Source organism: Agelaius tricolor, unplaced genomic scaffold (assembly GCF_023055355.1).
Source record: "Agelaius tricolor isolate 1412-34295 unplaced genomic scaffold, bAgeTri1.0.p SCAF_11, whole genome shotgun sequence".
Lineage (NCBI taxonomy): Eukaryota > Metazoa > Chordata > Aves > Passeriformes > Icteridae > Agelaius > Agelaius tricolor.
The window spans coordinates 14,310,940-14,333,718 of record NW_027269271.1 but is presented as its reverse complement, the minus strand read 5'-3'; the positions used below and the strand labels follow the sequence as shown (position 1 = coordinate 14,333,718).

The window sequence follows — 22,779 nt, the reverse complement described above, 5'->3', positions numbered from 1 at the left end:
CCTTGGCTGCTGGAAGATGAGTGTGTTAGGGAGGGAAAACAACAGTCTCAATAAGTTGTGTATATTATTCCCTTTCATGTAACCCTGTCTCAAAGGGAAAAATGTACAAAGGGATGTGGAGGAAAAGTCTCTTACTAGGATGCAATTGGCTGTTGGATTTGATCTGCCTTTGAAATCCAAAGAGCAAGCATTGCACTTTGAATTCTGTTAAATACAATGTGTAATGTCACAAAACCAAAATTCTTTCATCGTTAAGTGATTTATATTTGGATTTGTTCCTCTGGGATTATTTGAAAATTTCTGTAGTCTCTGATCAGAATCTCACTTGGAACAAATGATAAACTGAGTTGTAGCTATCTTTACTAAAGTGATATGGAGAGATAGAAATGTAAATAAGGATTTGCTTTGTGGGATATCTATTCTGTGCACAGCACACTGTTCTCATTCCCATTGTTGATTTATTTCCTGATTCCTATTCTTTTAATGTGTTTAGTACTGGGAAGGAAAGAGTTTTCTTTGACATGTGAATAACTTTTGAGTTTCCTTACAGATTGTGATCCTTTGGAATTTTTTCCACGCATCAATTAAATGTGGTATTATGGACATCAACTTTCTCATGGACGGAGGAGCCACCCCAGACATAAAATAAGGGAAGTACACATGAAATTAAACCCCTGGGCACAGAAATGAAATCCTCTAAGGGAGAGAAGTGACGACCTGCAGTTGCATGGAAGGTAGGACAATCAAGGGGTCGCTGGCGCTCTCGGTTTCCCGTTACTGTAACTCGCAGGCGTTCATTGGGACGGGACCAGTGGCGGCAGCGGCAGCGGCGCCGTGTCCGTGCCGCTACCCAGCGGCACCAGCAGCAGCAGCAGCAGCGGTGCCGTGTCCGTGGCGCTGCCCAGCGGCACCAGCAGCAGCAGCAACAGCGGTGCCGTGTCCGTGGCGCTGCCCGGCGGCACCAGCAGAGCACCAGCAGCAGCAGCAGCAGCGGTGCCGTGTCCGTGGCGCTGCCCAGCGGCACCAGCAGCAGCAGCAGAGCACCAGCAGCAGCAGCAGCAGCGGTGCCGTGTCCGTGGCGCTGCCCAGCGGCACCAGCAGCAGCAGCAGCAGCGGTGCCGTGTCCGTGGCGCTGCCGGGGCTGGCGCTGCCGGCAGGCGGCTGTCGAGCCCAGGACATGGCTTAGGGCTGTGCGTGCCCAAACTGCTGAGGGTGACCCGAGCCGCTCTGTGCTGGTAATGCGTGAACCAGTTCGAAACTAAAACTCGCTAGGGGGATTAAACAGTAACCTAGGATGCCGAGCATAAGGCAGATTTTGCACAACTGCACATACATTTGTTTCTGATTGTAATTCAAAGTCAGATGATGGTAAAATATTGCTTAGCAAATCTTAAAATGGGTGTTGCTGATTCTTTGCTACACATTCCTCTGCTATTCGTTTTTCTGCAGCTTCAGTTAGTACCATGACAGTCTCCATCTTTCCTTATTGATATGTATGTCAATCCATACACTCTGCTTGAAAGCTGCTATTGATGCCGAGAGCAGTGACTGTTCGAGTTTTTGGTTATTATCTAAAAGCTATAATCTTTATGCCTGTAGATAATATAGTAATGAAAAAAAATTGAATATAGAATTCACCATGGCCATACTTAACTCTGCACATTAGATACAGCTTGGTGTTCTTTTAATTTAAAGTAATGTGCATGGAAGGGGTTGGTGGGAGAATGGAGAAGACATGGGTTAGGTGAACTGGAGGTAGCAGAAATTAAGGTAGCAAAGCCATTTATGGTTATGTTTTGATATAATTCTGAAGGGATGTACAGTGGAAGCAAATGGATTTATAATATTCAAGCAGGCAATGAAAGCATTAGAGAGTTGAAAATCATATTTTAAAGTAGTGGCTTTTGTGTATTCCCTGATACTTCATGGTTGTCCAGCCTCTGGGTTGGGATACAGTTTATATTATCAAAAGGAAATGCTGAATTATCATGTGATAGTCTTGTTTCACTGGGGAAAAAAAAAAGGCTGTGAAATAACGCTGTTTGTACTTATAATATTGCTAGTTGATGCTGATTGACAACACATTTTCTCTGCTACATATGGCAAGGAAAGATGTGCTCTTGGTTATAGTGCAGGCAAAAAAATGTGAGCGCAGGATGTTTTGTAAAGGCAGATGGAAGTTCTCATTTTTCCTCCTATTTATAGCTGGTGTTTGTAGTGTTCTTTCAGTTCTGTGATCCAGTCACTGTTGATGTATTTCTGTTTGCTGAGATGAGAGGGAAAAGAAAGAAACAAGCCTTTCTTTTGCTATGTAAAATTTATTTCAGTACAGGAAGTGGATGGAAAAAGATGGAGGGGTACAATTCTTCCCACAAAAATTCAGAGATAGGAGAACAATTAGAATTAGGGCATTCCAAGCAGTGAGTTTGCACTAATAAATGAAATTTTCCTTCTGCCTTGAGGCAGAAGGTCTAACTAATGTGGTCTCACTAATACAGTTTCCTGGTAATTTTCTGCTTTAAATAAAAAACAAATCAGTACTCAGAGTAAAACCATACGTTTATTTTGCCTAATAGTTGAAATAGGAACTGAGTGGTAGTAAGTCTCTAGGCAGATGCTGAGCTCCCAAGACTTTGCATTCTGCTGGTTATGGTTAACCAGGCTCTGGGAGACACAGGAAGTCTGTGGGGAGCTGGGCACAAGCTGAAGTGTCAGGACACCTATTCTTTTGTCTCTAAGTATTTCCTGAGCTGTGAAGTAATGATTACCCACTCACCACATGGAAGTGTTATGAACATCAATATTTTTTAAAATTAGAGCACTTAGAGTGCTGGTGATGGGGGAAATACATGTGTAAAGGAAGGAGGGAGCTAAATTCTTTTGGTTTTGAAGCAGAAAGGGATAATACGGTTTTTGCAACCCTTCTTATTTTTTGTGAAGTAAAAATCCAATTTTAATATGACAAAGAGACTGCTGGCTAGCAGAGAAAAGGATTAATGGCACCTTACACTGAGACAGAGATATTTGGAAGTAATTTGTTTGGTCCTGCTGAGTTTTGTGGCAGTGGAAAGCTAAGCTGCTTCAGTCTTTAGAAAGTGCGCCCACAGGGAGTGCCAGACAGCTTTTCTGCCACTCCAAATTAATGATTCAGATTGTTTTTCTGCCAAGATAATATCCTTAGATACACTTGGAAACTCAAGTAGATTCTGTTGAAAAGGGAACAGAATTAACAAAATACACAACTACTGTAATAATTAGAATTATGTGGATTCAGTCCAAATGCAGAATTGGGCAGTTTTCTTTAAAGCCTGCATTAATGAGTCAATGTTGGGGGAAACATCTAACTATAAAAGTAAATTTTCTAAGCTAAAAATAAGTTGTCATCATCCGTCAGAAGGTGGTAGTGATTTATGAGGCTACTAGAACTATTCAATTTATCATGAAGCCTTTGCTGTGTTTAACATTACTTGAATATGTCTTTAATATGTTCTTGAGTCCCTTTGGTTGCATCTCTTCCTCCAAATGATGGTTTTAAGGATGTGACTAGAAGAGTAAAAATATTAGGGTAATATTTGTTTAATTATGTCTAGGCTTAGGGTCAGTTGCGTTCCCTGATAATGGAAACAATGTCACAATTCTCAGTGATTCATTTTACTGTTTCTGGTAATGTCCCACAGAGATGTGGTAGACTCTTCCCCTTGTCTTACAGCTTGCTGATTTCACATCCTCAACTGCTAAACTGGAGGAGAGCTCAGGATTTATATGGGAATCTCCTAAGCAAGAGTGTGCTTAAGCAGGAAAAGGGGACAACAGTGACTGGTGTCAGATTTCTCACTAAGCTGAAGTGGTAAGTATTATGCTGCTAAGACTTCTGCTTTTTTTCAATTAATTAAAAATTTGTTTCAGTCACATGGTCTTAATATACTGTTCATGAATTCCAAATCTTGCAATAATTTGTCTAAATGTTTTTTGTCTCACAACTTCAAATTCATTACCTCTGTAGTTTATTGTGATTTATAATCTTTCTGATTGACTTTAAGGTGAGGATGAAATGCACATCTCTATGTATGTACCTGATACATATATGTGCTTCTGTTTTTGGAAGAAGTATGGGTTAAAAGCAAACTAAAAATCAGAAATCAATCTTGAAAATAGTTGTGCCCATATTTAAATTCAAACACTAACGAAACTACTGAAATACGTTGGGAAGAAATAGGCCTTGCACTTGACTTTTTGGAATATTCCTCATCCTTTGAGGCAGATTTTGTACTAATTATCTACAAAATGAGAATCACAATGCCAGCAGAAACACTAGGTTGGGTCCCAGAAACAGTATGTTACTGTGTACAGTTTCTAATGTGCCTGATTTCTGAAGTCTAACTGCTAACCTCCAAAGATGAATAATTAGCCAGACTGCAGCAGTGCTCTGGTACAGTGATAGTCTCCTATTCTGGTGCTAGCTTGTTCAAAGCCTGCTCTGGAATATCTTTTGGTTGCTCCTCTTTATCGTGGACATGTGCTCTTAAAAGGCAGGAGCACCCAGAGCTGCTGTGCTAACACCTGGCCTATTTTAGAGTATTTCAGAGCAGCCTCTCAATCAGTTCAGGAGGTTGTGAGGTTACTCAGAATCTCTGGAACATCCCGATGCTTGCTTTACCTTTGCGTTTGTAAAGGTGTTTTTCAGGGAGAGCTGCGTGGAAAGAAGGAATCCTGTTTGTCCTGGGAAAACGTCTCATTGCTAAAATGAGGCTTTTTAAGCGTTACTGAGTAGCTAAATATTGTATTAATGTACCCATGATACAGGCTGCAGTTTCCTTCTCCTAAAATGTCTACAAATCACTAGAAAACATGTGATTTTATTACATTGCTCTAAATAAATGCTCTAAATTCTGACTATTTACTCCTGTTTGCAGAAATTTGCACTTCACCTTTCCTACCATCTCAATTTGTGATTTACATGTAGAGCTGTGATGTAAACAATACAAAAATCGTTGTTTACGTCTGTGTGTCGGCGCGGTGCCCGGTGAGGAGGGGGCGAGCCGGGGCCCGGCGGCTGCCGGCCGTGACTCAGCGCTTTGGGGAGGCGGGGAGGCCTCGCAGCCGGCCGGGACTAAAGCCCGGGGCCTCGCCGTCGCCTCGTTAATGAGTAACAACGGGGGGCCGCTCCGGGCGCGACACCTTCGCCCCGCGGCCGCTCGGGGCTCCGGGGCAGCGCCGGCCGCTCCCGTCCCGGCCCCGCCGCTCCAGCCGGACACGCCCCTCTCCCAGTCTCCTCCGCGGCTCCCCCTCCCAAGCCAGGCGGAGCTGGAGCTGGGAGCGACGTCGTTCCTCGCCGCCGCCGCCTCTCCCCAGTGACCGAGGGCACCGGCGCTGCCTGAGGGGGCCCCGTTGTCCGGCCGGCGCCCGACGCCTCATCCCCGCCTCTGCCGGAGCCGGTACTGCCCGCGGAGCAGCCATGAGCTGGGGCACGGAGCTGTGGGTGAGTCCCGGCTCGCCTCTCATTGTGTCTGAGATTCGCCGCCTTCCCCTGTCTGCTCGGGCGGCTGCCCCGGGGAGGCGCGGAGCGGCCGGAGCCGAGGCGCTGTGCTTTGTTCGGCGCAGGGGCGGCGGGCAGGGGCTGGGGCGGGGCGGGGGTCCGGCGCTGGCGGAGGGCGGTGGCGCTGGGCCGGGGGCCGCGGTGGGGCGGGAGCGCCGCGTCCGGGGTGCGGTGCGCGCGCCGCCTGCGCGGCCATGGCGCTCCCGGGGCGGCCCCTCGCCCTCCGCCCGCCCGGCGCGGTCACGGCGGGACGGGCGCTTTGTGTGCGGCCGGGGGAGTGCCGCGCTCGGCGCCCGGCGGCGCGGCCCTCACCGCGCTCCCGGCACGGCTCGGGGCGGGGTCCCGGCGCGGCTCGGGCAGCGGCCCGCACCGGGCAGCCTCGGGGCGGCGGCACAACTGCTGCTCCCCCGAGAAGCGCCGGGCTGCTCACAGCAGCGAAGCGTTTTCAGCTGCCGGCCCTAACTAGACGCAGCTACTGTATAGCTTTGTCTCTAAAAGTACCGCAGAATATTGGCTAACACTGCATTGTGTTTGTTTTAAATACGAAAATTGGGAGCAACGAGACAGGCAGTTTCTGCCTCGCGTTAGCTCTTTCCTTAAGGCTCCCCCCTTCCCTCCGAAGGCTCTTTGGCCGTGCCGAGGACGGCAGAGGGGTTTCTCCCGGGGGAGTGCCGGAGCGAGGCACGGCGGTGTCGGCTCGCATGGCGGGGTGGTGGATCTCCTCTGCCAGGTTTCCTGCTGCTCGTGGGAATGCTTAGGCATAAAATAGAATACTACTAAGCAGTGTTTAACGTCCCCGCTTTAAATGCCGCCTGCCCTGCATTTATTTGCTTTTAAAAACTGTGAAGCAGAGACTTGTGCTAAGAAAAAAAAATACAGAAAGATAAACGTTGCAGCTTGAAGTCTGGTCCAGGAATTCTTAATCAGGACCTAGCATTACAGGTGGTTTTTGGGGGTTTTTTTGTTTGGTTTTTTTTTTTTTTTTAAGCATTGGATTAAATACCTTGATCAGTATTTTGTAGTGCAGAGCCACCAGTCTGTAGAGGAGCAAAGATCTGCTCCACACGCAGCCAAGTGGTTGCCCGAGGAGCCGGGGCAGCCGTGGCGCTGCGGGCGGGGTGCCTGGGTGGGGCGCGGGACTGGGAGCGCCCGCGGAGCTCCTGAAGCCACCTGAATTGAGTTGTGTCTGATTATGCAAAATGAGGATGTAACAGCATCACGTGTACTATGCCGAGAAGACTGATTTAATAGTATTTAGGAGTTACTTAAGTGTTTTGCATAGTACCTTGTTCTTCACTAGGATTTGTAGGCACGCTGAGAATTCAGACAAAATATGCTTTTTAAGTACTGATGACGCTGCTGTAAGCAGGCCTGAAATCTAAAACTGTTGAGACATTGGCAGTGAGGAGTAAGTAAAAGCTGAGATTTATATTGGCCACACAAGAGTGTGTGTGCAGCTCATGGCTGTATGAATTTCAGGTGAGGGGTGAGTGCCACTTGAGAGGAGTGGGGTTGGCATTTGGGTGAGCACTGACTGTAAGCACTCAAATATGTATTGCTTTACAAAACAGAGTTTTAGCTTACTCAGATCTGCTCATTTTTGCAGCCTCTTAATTGTGGGTTTTTTGTTTTTTTTTTTTTGTTCAGCTTGTAAATGACAGGTGAAGGTTTTTATATTCTTGTAAATGACAGTCAAAGGTTTTATACTCTGTCTTGTGGTCAGTTTTGTATGAAATTGCTTGTCTTTGTCCTGCATTTAAGAAGCATATTGAAAAAGATGGATTTTGACCTCAGACTTCCTTTTAATGACAGGCATTTAACTCACGGTGTTGTGAAACTAGCTGAAGTTATTTTGACCTACTATATTTCTTTTCTTCTTAATCACTAATTCTTATGCATTAGTTGGAAGAAATAATGCCAAAATTTTAAGCTAAAAGTTTTACTGCAATACTTCTCTTTTAGCAGAATTAAATGTATTTTTTGCTTGGTATCTGGAGATGACCTGCAATTCTACACTGAGGTAACTTCCTCCATAAAATGGTCTGTTTGTAACTATGTAACTAGACTTTGACAATGCAAGTTTTTGCATTACGGGGTACCTTTATATTTTTTTAGTTGAGTTTAATTATACTTTAAAAAATCAACAATGTTATGAATCAAACCAGTTTCTTAGCTGGAAGACTATTCAGGGCTTCACTTACTGTAAAAAACATGAAACTTTAATTGTTGTAACAACTTGTGCTGGGCAAGTAAAGATTACTTTTTGGAGATCTGGCACAAAATCAAATTCATTAAGAATTATCTTAAATCTAGGTTAAAAACACAAGGAAAAACAGTATTGGGGATCTTCAAAGATAGAGCTCTGAACAAGGTAAAAATAAATTCTTAGACACATTTATGTTCTGGTGTAGCAATTCCTCCATCATTCCCTGTTGTGAGCATCAGTGGAGCTTCAGGAGGCAGCCTGAGCTGCTCTGTGTTTGCTGATGGCAGCAGGGCACGAGGTGTTCAGTCCCCAGCTGCAGAGAAAAGAAAACCTCTTCTGCTCAGAATTTCTGGACACCTCATTGTGCCTAAAGCTCTCCTTCATTAGTGCTTTCAGCTCATAAAATAGAATTTCTCAGGGTTAAGTCTGGTATCTAGGTCACAGTTTTTAAAGACATTTGCACTTAGGTATATATGCTTCGCTAATTCATTGAAGCATATTTGATGATTCTGTATCGTGCTTTTTTAATATCTCCTTAACTCTGCCTTCTTAAATTGTATCTCTTCATGCTGATTCACAGTTCTGAGGATTTTTAAAAATTGTTGTGGAGTTTTATACTGTATACTATTTTGGATACAGTAAAAAAATGAGCACAGATTAATGTAGAAACAAATAAGGAGCCAGAAGAAAAATTAGGGGATAAGGAAGGCAACTCATGTCTGGTATTTATGTGGTAATTATTAAATATAGCAATTCTGTTATTGAAATGATACATATGTTAATTAAATGGTTACATCAGGGACAGGACAAAGGAAAGATTTTCTTTGGCCAGTATTTTCTAATTCTTTAAATTAGGTAGCTGTTTGTTTTTTAAGCAAGTTTTTTTTTTTTTAATGAGTACACCACCATTCTCTGAAGTGAGTGTGCATTGTACCAAATGTGTATGTCTTGATTAGACTAAAGCACGTGGTGCTTTTCAGTGTGTCTTGGCCAAAAAGCATAATCTTTGTTGTGTTTCTTTTGATAGCATTGTATGAAATAATGTAAATTAATAATAACAAAATAAATGTCAAATCATTTAAGCCATCCTGGATTAGAACTGTTTCATTCCACAACATTTTCTGTGCTGTGGGAAATATGCTCTCCTTTTCTGCTTTCTTACTACAATAGAAAATTTTGATTATGCTTTGAAAGTAGTATTCAACAAATAGTTTTATTCTAATCGGTGTGTATCTTTGTGGTCACTCTAGCATGTTCCTTATGGTATGATCCAAGATACTTCGGTGAACTGCTTTGCATAATATTCTCTTAAGGGTTAGAACAGAGTAGAGAGCACAGGCAAGTCTTGTCTAATTCAGTTGAAATGTATTTTAATATTGGGTGCCAAATTTTCCTATCTCTGATATATAATTTCTTTGTAGAAAACATTTGTTAAGCAGTAATCATCTGAAGAAAGGTGGCACATAATTGAAAAGTAGCATTGCTGCACTTCATTAGTAGTAGAAAATTGCTGCTGTTTACTTAGATACAGATACTTTTCAGAATTAACTTTTTGGAGTTTGTCATGCTTTTTTCAAATACTGCACCGTTATGTTTACCTCATGAGCAGTAGAAGCGTTTATACATTGAAGTTGTGGTTAGATTTGCATTTTTGCTTTATAAAGTGCCCTGACTTCTATCACACTGTGCTGCAATATCCAAGGCAAGAATAGATAGATGGACTAAAATTGGGGTGGGGTTTAGTAACTTTAAATATTTGGAAATAAAAATGATAGATTATGATACGTTTAAGAATCTTCTCAGCACTAGCATCTGTTCAGTGTGTATGTTTCTGTACATCTGGAGTTCTTTTTGTGGTGGGCGTGAAATGTACAAATAGCATTAACACAGAATATTTAAAAGATACATCTGGTTATTGCCATCTTGGGGTATTGTGCTGCTAAATCGAATGTGTAGTGCATTTGCTTTGATGCTAAAAGCTTACCAAGCTTTGGAGACTGGAGTGTAGCTGATAATGAAGTTCTTGGTGTAATGAGAGGAGACAGTGTGATTGGCACTCTGAAGTGGCTTCTTTGGAAATTAATTGAAGAGTTTGTGTTGTCTCTTTAAAAAAAAACCAACCAGGAAGGATACTTTATACTTTTTAACTTTGGATGCACGTTCTGTTGTTCCAACCCCTGTGAACTCCTTAATAGCAGTTGGCAGAAAAAGAGTTTGAATACCATGTCAGAACATTTTCAGTCTGTAGAACCAGTCTAGCCATCTGTTTCTCACCTCTTGATAAATATTTAAAACAGAAATTTTGCTGAGGGCTTTTTGTGCTGAGATTTCATGATTAAAAAGAAATGGCTATAGAAGATTTAATGATACTATTGTTGTGAGCTCCTTGGGGCCAGAAGCACACCATCTTTTATAATTAAGAAACCACTGGCACTGTAGAGTAGTATTTTAGAAATTAGTTATGTTGGACCAAAGAAAGATCAAAGTATACTTGGTGATGTGCTCTTTTTAATCTTTCCTTAAACAAAATTCATTCTGTGCATAAACCCAAGTTCTGTTATTAAAAATATTAAATAACTCAGTTGCATCAGTAGTTTTTCAAAAGCTGTTAAAAAATTTCTTATGGTTTCAGTACTGCTCTTTCAGACATTGTTTCCTCTTGCTTTAAAATCTTAGTCTTTTTTTTGTAGAAGATAAATCATGTGGTGATGTTGTCTAATCTTAAAAGTTGTCAAGGGTAATTATATATGAAAAACATCTACAGAATGTAAATATGAAAGAGCTTTAAAAAGTAGCTAACTATTATGTAGCATACTTCTGTTGTAGTAATTTACTGTATTTTTGTTCACTAGATTAGAACATTTATTTTTAGCTAAATATAAGGTTTTTTTCAAAGCAAAAACAGTTTCTCTCTTGAAACTGAGAAACCTTTCTTGTTAATGTGGATGTGGTTATGTAGTTACTAGCATTGTTAATACACATAAAAAAACCACTGTAAATAATTCTAAATGTCAAGTCATATCCCATACGGAAATTCCTAGGTGCTTTTGAATCCTAATATTTTGTAAATTTACTTTCCAGTGTGCTAACATATACTCTGTTAAAGACAATAGTCTATTTAACAGGGGCACATTTGAGAGATGGAATGTGGATTTTTTTTGTTTGTCCCTGGATTTCTCCGTCAGCTTACCCCAAAGGCTGTAGCAGCAGTCTGTATAGATGGTCTCTTCAATGGGTACTCCTGCTGCTGCTGTGGGCTGCAGATGTGTGCAAGGAATGTGTCTTGTGGCTGCAGTATAAGGTGACAGTGTTTTCCAGATGCATGGGATGGTTACACCTTTCCCCTCTCTCGGGTGACATGCTGGGTAAATGCCCGATCGCTGGGAGGTTCCAGTCTTTCCCAGGCTGTGCTGGGTGGCTTTCCTCAGCCTTGGGAAGACCTGAGATTTCCAGCTAGAAAGTTATGTAAGGATCAAATACTTGGTTATTGAAAGTGTAGTTACTTCTGGCTTTGGTGTGAAAACAATTGTACTGAGTTTTAGTTGGAAATGTTTGTCCATATTTTTCCAGCAATTGTCTGGTTCATAAACATCTGACCTTTTTGCTGTTTTTTCCAGGAAGGGTTGTGTCATTGTCATGAGACTTTATCAGTTTGGATTTGATGTTGAACATAGTTTAGGAATGCATACCTGTGTCTTTGACTATCTGTTTAGAAAGTGTGGTTTTTTGAGTTTTGAAAGCTTTATCATCTGATATCTATTAGAAAGGCATGTGTTTTTATTTATGGCCCCACTTATTTATGGACTTGGAAGTGTATATGATTTTCAGTGAAGCTTGTACAAACATACATGGGACTTTACTAATCTGGAAATTCTGAACACTGGAAAAGTATTGCTGTCTTGTAAAGGATGTATGCACTATCCTTGTTGATAGTACAAAATCTGAGAGTTGCCTGGATCAAGATTTTAAAGGCTGCAGCTCTCATTTGATTTCCTGAGAGAGAATAGTAAAAAGGTTGTTGGAGATTGCAGGATCTTTATCTCAGCCAAGCTGAGGAGTTCTTTAAAATGTGTATCTGTCAAAATAATGATCTCTGGAGTGGCAAATGCCTCAGAATTTGTGATGGAAAAAATCATGGGAAGATAAAAGTCTGTTGGCAGTATGCTCATGAGGTGAGGGTTGCCCCAGTAGGTATGATTGGTGCTTTCAGCTGTTTGCAGGTAAATGCCGGAAGACAGAAGGTTTGTTGTTATTGCTTGTGTAGATTAATCACTGATGCTGTAAATGTACTGATATCTAAAAGTTAATTAGTGTTGTATTTATATTAGTTCTTACACTGGATTGATCTGGGTGAGACCCTCATTTGGTAATATAGTATCTTTAAATACTTCAGTCCTTACATTTGCAGAGCACTATTTAATATTCTTGGTAAAGCTAGTAATTGAGTAACATAGGGTGTTCTATTTTTTTTTGCGGAGGGGAAGTTACTTGACACAATTCAGATTAAATTTTCATTGTTCATGCAACACATGTGCATACTTTTTAAAGAACTTGAGTTCATTTTGGTAGAGAAAAGAATTCCCTGAAGTCCAGATATGTTCAGCTTTTTCCTTGTAATGGTGAACAAACTGTTCAGTGAAAGCTGAAATTCCAGTCAGATTGTTTCATTTTGCCCCTAGTGAGTTTACGTACCCCAGTCCCAGTGCTCTCTTGGCAGAAGGTTTAGAGGTTTGTCTTCAGATGGATGTCAGTGCTTCAGCTGGATGGGAAAAGGAGGGGAAAAAAGTATTATACTAATAAAAGCCTTCTGGTTTTCATTAAAATGCAGACCCTCTGCACTGACTTTGTTTATGGAATTATCTGCAACAAGTTTCTGCGTTGCTGGGGTTTTTTTCAGCTAGAAGTTCTAGTCTAAGAGGGAAGTGGAAGGAGTATTACATTTCGTAATGGGCTGAATTGTAGGTGTATGGAATTTTCTGAAAATTTCTACTGTGTGGAAATTTGAAATAGTTACATATAAGATTCATGAATACCTTTTTTTTTTTCTGTTAGAACTCTGCTTCTGCTTTGTCATTTGCAATAACAGGGCATTGGACTGATTAAACTGTTTTCTGGCATTGTGCTTTGTACATTTCCCTGTAGTTCTATTGCTGTTTACATCTTTTGAAGGAGAAATGCAGTCTTACTGTGAGCTAAAAAGCTAATATTGCAGGACCTGAATTTTTCTTGGGCTTTAATGTGGAACTCTTGTGTCATCTTGGGCAAATAAACATTTTTGTCCCTGTTAGTTGGGTTGTACAATTAGATTATACTTCATTTGTTTTAATCAAATTAATATTGTAGCAATATTTGTAGAATACTTTAATATTCTTTATGTGTAAGGGCACATATGGTGTTTTAAAATGTTGAAAGTAACCTGTGCACTTCTATCCTGGTTTTGGAGGGGGTAGAGTCAATTTACTAAGTAATGGCTGGTACAGTTGCTGTGATTTGGATACTCACAAATGTTTATTCCAGAGGCAAGTACCATGTGAATCCTTCTCCCTGGCTGGCACACAAGAAATACTACAACATGCTTTTTTGTAGTTCTGTATTAAGTATAAGATACTTTTTCAGCATTGTACAACGAAATTACATCCACTGGATTTGAGTTTGGAGTTATTTAAGTACTAAAGAACTTCTGAAATATGACATCAACTGCACTGGAGAGTTGAGAGGGAGCCTTAACTTTTGGCATGCTTGAGGTAACCAGATGTGAGTGCAGGTGATGAAGATGGGTGTGCCTTTTGGATCTCCATCTGCATTGTAAATCCTTTGTAAAGAAAGCATTTGATTGCTGGATTCTTTCTCATGGTGGATGCCCAATTTGAGTGGGTGTGAAAACCTCACTTTGTATATTCTGGTTGGTAGAGTAATTGGAGGGTGTTTTCTTTGGATATGGGTATGCTTCTTGTACACTTTGTCTTTACCCCAGATGCTTCATTTCTTTCAGAGGAGGTCAATAATAATAATTGACCTCCTCTGAAATTTAAATCAATCACGGGAGTGTATTTTATGTTTGTATTTACGTGGAACCTACTGCTGTTAGTCACACAGTGTCCGTGTGTTGTGCAGCATTGTGCACAAACTCAGTCTAAAGAGCATCCTCAGTCCAGTTACCTTGGAGCTCCTGCAGGGGCTGGGTCACCAAGTGCTGGTGCTGGGTGAGAGCTGTGCAAAGCCCGGTGCTGCTCAGCACAGTGGGTGCGCAGTGATCTCAGCCGCAGCCCCCGCGCTGTTCCTTTGGCTGAGCCTGCAGTGGGCAGACCTTTGTCATGTTTGCAGGGGATGAGCACCCAAACAACCTAAGAGAATGCAGGAAATACTGGTTGAAAAGTACAAGGGAGTGTTGGTGTCTCAAGTGAAGCAACAGTAATCCTTTGGTATGATGAGGTAATAAGCGGGAATCAGCCAGCAGTGCCCTTGAAAGCGAGGTTAAGAAGCTAATGTTTGATGTGAGAGAGATGATGCACCCAGATAGTGCGGGGTGAAAAACATGTGGGTGAAAGGATAATCTCTCAGTACAGAGAACAGGATGTGGTGTGGTTGAGAAATGAGATGGCTAGAGAATGCCTAAAGATTGCAGATATTGGGAATGGCTAGAAAGAGACTGATTTAAACAAAAAAAGAGAAGTTGTTGACAAGTTTTAGGATGGACATAGATTTGAGATTCAGGAAAGAAGTCATGATCAGGTGAAAGAAAGGTTAAAATTTGAGACTTTAGTGTAAAAGACATAAATCAGTAAAGTACAGTAGCTGCAAAGATATGATGTGCATTATATGCTTTTAAATGAAATGTTTTATCTTAGTTTTTCCCTGAAAACAACTTCACATTTGTGATTAGTAAATGGAAAACTGTTTGAAGGTTGGCTATGGATGACTGATGAAACAATTTTTGTTCTGGAGAGTCAAATGTGGGTTCCCTCATGCCCCTAATACCTACTTTATTTGGACCCTAATAATGCAGGTACTTATTTACATATTTAATTTTACCAATGCTTGTTCATTTTATGAGCAAAGATCTCACTGGATCAGTGAAACTCATTAATGTGTGTGAGACTAAATACTGTATTATCAGGAAATTTTCCAAGCCTTGTTTTGTTTTTGAGAAAGGGAATATTTGCAAACTAGCTCTACCTGTAGCTTGTAGTTGATGCACAGCATTATTTAAATCAGCAACAATTACTGATGTTATTTTCTTTAATTAGTGGATCTTTTTCATGAGTTGAATATGAACTGTGAGTTAGAAGAATGAGATGAGGATATGTACTTGGATTTATAAATGGTGAAAATTTTATTTTCAGACTATTTATAATTAATGAAAAGCTTTATCTCATTAAATGTGGTTTTTATTATTAGGGAAATTGGCTAAACAACAGATGATGACATTCAAGATCTGTGCAATATGGTCAAGGTGTTACAAATTTGTTTGGAGGAGGGCAAGAAAAGGATGAACTTGTCTTGAAAAGTTCTCCAGCATGTTGTAATAAAATGGTAAAAATCAGACTGGAATATCTGGTTAGGTTTCATTTCTAAGAAGATGGCATGTTTAAAGAGGAAAAATTAATTTCTTGGAAATAAATAGTAACTTATCAGGAAAATACAAATGTTTGGGATTTTTCTACATTGTAATAATGTGAGGGGAATGTAGTCTGTACAGTTCCATGAAGCCTAACTAGAAATGTCACCATGTGAGGCAAGCTGAGCAGTTGTGTGAAGTATCCTGGCTCTGCATGATACTCAAATATTTACTCCTGCAGCAAGAGGTGTGGTGGTCTGATTAAGTGTTTAGGTTGAGATTGAGGAGACAGGGTTGTGGAATATTTGTTTTGGTTTATCTTGATTGCTTCTTTGTTTTGTAAAAGCTGTGAGGTCTTTTGTGTTATTTCTGCTGCTGTTTTGCAATCACATAAACTAGATCTTATAAATTATCTCCCTGAGTTTGAGACCCTGTTAATATTAAGACCTCTCTTAAGAGCAAAGGTAACTTCTTTCCAAAATGGCTTTTTAAGAAACGTGTTCACTTTGGTATTGGTGGTAGGGAGAGTAATTATCATCTTCCCAGGAGCAGCATTGCAGTTCCTCCTGTGCTAGCCTGGCACTTGAGAGATGCCCTCGGATTTCCCCAAGTTCAGCTTTATGTTCTGCATTCTCAGACAGAAGCAGTGAGGTAGGAGTAGCTGAGTGCAACAAGAAGCTTTTACTGGAAGAAACATCCCCTTAGTGGATTGGAATTGGAGTTTTGTAAAACCGAGGATTGGCTCTGTGTATTGAACTGCAGTAGTTGCAAACAAACGTGGGGTTAGGCAGAGTGTGCTACCTGCTCTTCCTGCTTGCATCTCTTAGCCCCCACTGACTTCCAGTTATTTTGGTTCTGCAGGGTTGTCGTTCAGTTTCACTGGAATCTCAATAGTTGAACTGAAATAATTTTCTTAAAAGAGTTAGAATAGTCTTAAATATGAGATGCTGGTGGTATTTAAGCTTAGTGATTCTTTGATGAAATGTTTTTCCATGTTCTGTCTGCTTTATACTTCAAGACTGTAATTGTGGGCTGTGTAATGAATACATTTTGACATCATTTGTAGAAAATCCCTTGCAATTTTTGAGAAAACATGTAATTGTCTTAAGGTGGTTGTGCTGAATGGCCAGGATTCATGCTTTTTACAATAATGAGGTAACCATATCAGTGCTCCAACTCAAATTTCAACCTTGAGTTTTAATTCTGAAAGGAGAGCTTCTACAGACCTTTATGCACACATTAGGTGGGAGTGCTGCTGTTAGTTTATATATACTTGATGCTGGGAAACGTGAATTTTAAGACCTTATATGTAAGTGTTTCTTATGATCTTGATAGACTATTTGTAGTACTTTGCATTTAGCATTTTAACTTCTAATCATGCAGGCATAATCAGACTGTAAGTCAAACCTGAAACTTGTGGCTTCCCTGACTGCTTTTCTTCATTATGTCATTGGAAAAGAGGTTTGATTTTTTTTGCTGACTTGTGTTCATTTGTGGGAAGAGGATCATGCTCCCATATCTCCCTAGTTAATCTGACAGTTGCTTGGATGTTGCTTTTTTTTTGGTTATCCTTGGTTTTTTATTATATGAAAACAAATGTTTTCACAATTAACCTTGCAATTTTTTTTAATGCAAATGGTGCATTCTGCTCCCATAAAAGAGTAATAATTTTGCATATTCTTATAAAGCATTTTAGGACACCTGAGAAATTAATACTCCCTGTGACTGTTTTGTGATATGGTATATGATACCATAAGAAGAACACTCAAAATTTAGTCAAATATATTTTGATAAATTACCTTTTGAATGTTTTAAATATTTATTATTTCTTTGAGGCTGATGGGAACAATAGTATCAAATAGTTTCCTTTCCAAATCATTATCTTTAGAAAAAAAGTAGTTGACTGGTGTGTGTCTCTAATTTTCCACATATGCTAAAGATGCACTGAATTCAGAATGCTGTTACAAGTTAATTAGTTACATTTAATTTTAGTTTCATTAATTGTCCTTCTAAAAGATATGGATGGTTTTACACAATGATATGTAATGACATAAAAACTAAAAAAAAGAGATACCTGGGGAAAAGGCACTTGCCATAATTTTTTCTACCACAAAATCATGGTGGTTTTTTGATTACAAGTTGGCATGCTTTAATCACTGATTTTTAAATGTTTTTGCTAAGATATTACATGTTAAGGCTCCCCAGATATGAAACATCAATTTTCAGTGTTTTTTTAAATCAAGCTAGTAATGTTAAAAACAAAGTTGAAATTCCCTTGTGCAATTAGGTGGTTTCAGTTTTATACTCAATGTAATAAAATATAAAACAGTTTTATGTACTATGGAAGAAATGGGTTTTCATTTTCTTATTATGTCATGTTTTATTCAATATTTGAGGCTGTTTGCCAGAATTTCTTTAGTGTTTCTTTGACAGTTCCTAGACCATTGCTTATTTACAGAGATTTATCCCAGTGTTGGCCTCTCCTCCCAGCTTTGTGTCACCAGTGAATGTGCTGAGGAGGCATCTGCCCCTTCATGCAGCTCATTGATAAATAAATATAAATATAAATGAAAATACTGGGCCAGTTTTGAACCTTGAGGTCCAGTCACAGATAAAGTACTGAGATTTGGTGCTTGTTCATCTCTATTGTTCAGATCTCCACTGGATTTTAGTGTGAATACCCTTCTATTTTTATGAGTTTAGTCATGAAGGAAATAACTGCTGCTGCTGAAGTACCTTTTAATTTCTACATTGACTATTCATTTGACTCTCAAAAAGAAATTGGCTCTCAAACAAGAAATTGGTGTGGTCTGCTGTCACTATTGCCAGTGTCACCCTGTGGTTCATGTTTATTTCTGTCCTGAATGTGAGTGCTGAATTGCTTCAGAAGTATGGACACTGATTATGCTATAAATTTGCTAACTTTCAGTATGGAGCTCCTGAAGTGGTGCAGAAGATATTTATGGACTGTCTTTTTAAAATGCTGGATTACAGAAACAGTATGAAAAATGAGCTGTTAAGAGTTTGGACTTTGTACATGTTTGTAAAGAATGAGTAGCCGAGCTATGACGGTTCAAAAGTGTGGGTTTTCTTCTCAGAACTCTGAAGTTTGTACTCAGCTTTTGTGTATGCAACTTCAGTGTTCAAATATGCTGTAATAGGGTTGTTTTACCTTTTTAAAATTGTAACTTTTTTAATGGAAGTGCACTTACGGTTAAATTACATCACTCCTCTTGTTTTCTTTGTAATTTAAGGAAAAATGCCTTGTTAACCAAGGGAAACAGTGTGTGTTTTTGTACTATTTGATATATCAGAGGAAGTACATTTCTACAAGAAATAAAGGTTTTATGAATAATGTTATTCCTACAATCCAGATTATGATTCCAAAGGCTGTGGTGAAATATAGGAGGACTTTGCTGTGTATTTCTAGGCTCATATCCTAAAAACTCAGAGAAACTGATACACGGCACAATTGTGTTACATTTTAGTGTTATCTGAATCACAAAATCTTGAAAAATTCCACTGTTTTGAAGGTGCCAGTAATAACATCTGCTTTTAGTTTAAATTCTTTATTCAGTTATGTTAATGTTACTACGAATTTTGCCTCAAAACCAATGAGTACAGTAGATTCCATTGCAAATAAAGGATGGGTGGTGGTGGTTTCCATTTTCCATTTGGGTTTTTGGATTTGGGTGTTTGGTTGCTTCTGGGATTTGTGTGTGTGTTTAGTTTGTTTTCTTTCAGGGTATTTATCTGTGTCTGAAATAAGGTTCCAAAGTGTAGAGGAAGGCTCCAGTTTACTGCCATGTTAATTTCTTCTTAAGTGTATGGATTTGGTTTTGTAATCAAGTTTGAGAAGTATTTACTGCTGTTAGCAAGATATTTGTGAAGGGAAGAAGATGTGGCTACTATAGTCTTTCTCTTGAACACTGAAGTGTATTTACAGGTGACACTGGAAAGGGAAGTTCCCTTTTCGGTAGGACTTGTTACAGGAAAATCTTCTTGTTCATTGGGTTGACAAAACAAACAGCATATGGCAAATCAGTCAACAGCCTTCCAGTTCTGTAACTATTTATGTAACTGGTCCCGTGATCTCTGGTTTTCTGAAGTACTGAGCAGTGTCTGCTCCCTTTTAGTGGGGAGTGTGCTCAGAACAGTCCCTGGTGATTAACTCTGGTAGTATTTGCAGCCCTTCCTACACCATAAAAGGCTAATGATTTAATTCAAGAAAATTGAAGGGCTGATCAAATACCTATGAATAGGTATCTTACCTCTGAGTGGTTTAGTAGAGCAAATATTTGTTTACAAGCTATGAAGTTATAATTTTGCCTTTTGAATATCAATAGCAACAAATGTAAGGTTTATGCCTTTGTCTTAGGTCTGTCTGATGGGAGCTGGTACTAACACTAGGAAATACCTTCTCGTATTCCAGCTGCATTCGCTATAGCTTCTGCATGTAGGAGGAAAGAGTAGCTGAGACAGTTTATCAGAGCTATGCTGAATGAAGAGTTTTGGCTGGGTCTCTGTGCTTGGAGCTAAAAGATTCATGTTACAAGAAGAACCACTATATTTTACTCCTGTACCAAGTTGTTGTAGGTTTACTGGGTATTTTAATTACAGCTGTTAAGAGAAATGAACTTAAAGTTAAGAGCAGGATATGTTTGTTATATTCTTGTGCTGTAAGTTTTATTTTATGAGTTCATTGTTCACTCCAGTTCCTGTGTAGAAATAGTGTCATGAAGTGTGTTTTTTAGGGAGCTGATGACAAGAGTTTAAGATTCTAAGTAATATGCACCTTCATTAAATACATATGAGGAAAGTTATCAGGAATACACCATGGATCTATACCTTGCTTTCTGTGTTAAAATGAAGTTCTACCAGTGATACTCAGTGTCTGGATTCTGTATAGATATTTTTACACTATATTTGCCCTAATTGTCAGAATTACAAACAATATGATTCAACCCACAGGTTCTTTTCTTTCTCACTATTCTATTGAGACAAAGCCTAAAGATGCATCTTTTAAGTGTGAAGCACACTAAATTCACTTGTCTGTCTGGGATTTCTCCATCATATTTGTTAAACAGTTTATAACTTAAGTCAGTTGAAAATGGTATCCTACAGTCTACTTAATAGCTGAGCAGATAAATACAGGGAAGTGATATTTGGACGAGAGGGAAGTTGCCATTCTCCCTTCTTTTTCACCTCCCCCATCTGGCAGAAAGTACTTCCCTGTTTTAAATTTGTGTCAGGCATCTTGGCTTTTTGATGAGTTCAGAGCTGTGACACTGTAATAATTTTAACTGTAGCAAACTCTATAGAATAGCCTCTAATATGCAAACGAAGTTATTTTGAATGTCACATTTCAGTTCAGTAAAACTCACTAAATAGTGTGGTGTGAGCTAGGTCCCATGGTATTGCAGCTGGGCATGTTGTAATACAGTTGGTACAGAGTTTTGTGTGCACATGCAGATCTTGTTTTCTGAATTTGTGAGGTAGGGCATCTCAGTGCTCTGTAATATTCCATGTGCAAACCTTCTATCTTTCCCCTATTGCCTCGCTTTGTGACATCCAGACTACTCCCTTCTTGTCTTGACTGCTCTGTTCACTCCCTTAATGTATGGAGGGGAAAAAAACAGTGCAGACTCTGCTTGTTAGATGCTATGCCAGACTGGCCAGAGCAGGAATTTAACCCTTCACTGAAGAAGTTGTCAGTGGGTGAGATCCCTTTCTTGTTTGTACAAGTTTTGGAAAAACAGATCCTCCAGAATGCAAAAACAGATTCAGTCACATGTGCAAGGACTGGGGAGTGTTGGAGTTGCTTGCTTGGTCAGTCTCCCATGGATGCATTTTTAATAATATTGTGGAAGTATCTGTAGTTGGTGGAGAAGCATTTAAAAGTTTTGAAAGGCTTCAGTAGTTTCATCAAGGGTTCTTTAGTCATACACTAAAACATTCACCTTGTACATAGAGTGTCAGGTCATGTAATAATATTTTGTAACTGAGGAACTTAATGATTGCTTACACGGTTTTTGAAAAATAAAAGTCTTGCATCAGTGTTTTCCAAGGCAGATAATTTGTTCTTGCAGACTTTCTGTAGGCTACCATTAATCATGCAGTAAATGTGCTGGTTTTGCACAGAACTTCTGCTTCACATGAGGCCTCACGTGGCTGTTGGTCATACAGCAAATTCAGTATTCTACTATTTCATTGATTTATAGCCTTACTGCTTTATAATCTGTTATTCTAGTGTTACTGGAAAGATGGGATTTTCTTCAGATATTTCTTATAATGAGCAACAGTATCTCTAAGCATTGTACAAACAGTAGTAGCATTTTTTTACTGTGATGCATGATATCGCACTTACTTCATTTAGGGTTAAACATAGTCTTCCTGTCTCCTATTTCAAGTGACATAACTAGGACTAAAATGTACTTATGCTTTCAGCCTCTTTATTAACAACCTTCAGCCATTCCCAGCAGACTGAGGAAGTGCCTGTTTTCTGGCTTGGCTATGGTGAAAATAAGATTTCTTGGTGTTTAGGGGAATGGACATAATTATATCCTTTGTATATACAAGGCAAGTGTAATACTGCCCCTGTGTTAAGATGGCAACTATTTTAATCCAATAATGCTTGAAAATACATGGTTTGTGATCTGCTATTGTCTTGGATAGAGATGTTTGAAAATGGTCTGTTTTAAGTTAGTGTGGGAATTAAGCGTAAAATAGAACGTGTTTCAGAATTAAGCTTTGGTTCAAATGCAGATAAAACTCAAGTATTCTAACAATCTCTATTAAGAACATATGTGAAAAAAATCTGGCTAAGTTTCTTTTAAAAAGAATCTTCCCAATTAAAAGTTGAATGGAATTAAGGGGATGATTGAAAGCTAAGTGAGTGGGTTCTGATCCAGTTTACAAAGAAGGATTTCCTGATCTGTATTTTATGTATGCTTGTATTCTAGTGATACTTACTTCATAGGAGTGTGTGTGTGTGTTTGCATTTTCTCAAGTGGTGGTGGTGGTAAGGGAGTCCTTACTGACTGCTTGGGACACAGTTCTTACCTCCTTCCTAGCTTGCAGGTAAAGGTGCACCCCCACAGGGGAGAGCCTGTTCATTGACAAGCACAATGTGAACAGCCTATGATGGGTGGCAGAGAGGAAGGAGGCCTGGAAATGTGTTCTGGCTATTCTACCAACACTGTGTTGGTAGAACTTGCTGGGGAGGAAGGTGTGGTGTGTTTAGGGACTAGCCCTCCCTGCAGTGTGTGGCAGGCTCTGGGACTGCAGAGGGGGTCAGTGAGTGAGGAAGAGAGCACATCTGCAGGTACTGCACTGAAGTGATGTTTTCCTTACTTCAGTTTGCATCATGGTGCAGTGAGGCAAATCTGCTGTTCTAGTCCTTATGAATGTGACCATCTGTTAAGAATCTGAAGAATTCTGGAGATTATTCATTACCAGGGCAAATAGGAGTGGTTGTTG

At 39.8% G+C, this 22,779-nt stretch overlaps 1 protein-coding gene across 4 annotated transcripts in view; it reads left to right on the top strand.

The window, feature by feature from the left end:
• The first annotated feature begins 5,157 nt into the window (after positions 1-5,157).
• FNBP1L (formin binding protein 1 like) overlaps positions 5,158-22,779 on the top strand; it is a 52,887-nt gene continuing 35,265 nt past the window's right edge. For 2 of the 4 annotated variants that reach the window (XM_071436267.1, XM_071436268.1), the window contains exon 1: positions 5,265-5,479. In XM_071436267.1, coding sequence (XP_071292368.1) covers positions 5,456-5,479 — 24 coding nt within the window. In that variant the 5' untranslated portion in view covers positions 5,265-5,455. Of the gene's footprint in view, positions 5,480-22,779 lie in introns of all 4 variants that reach the window. The other 2 variants (XM_071436270.1, XM_071436269.1) reach the window with 2 other exon arrangements.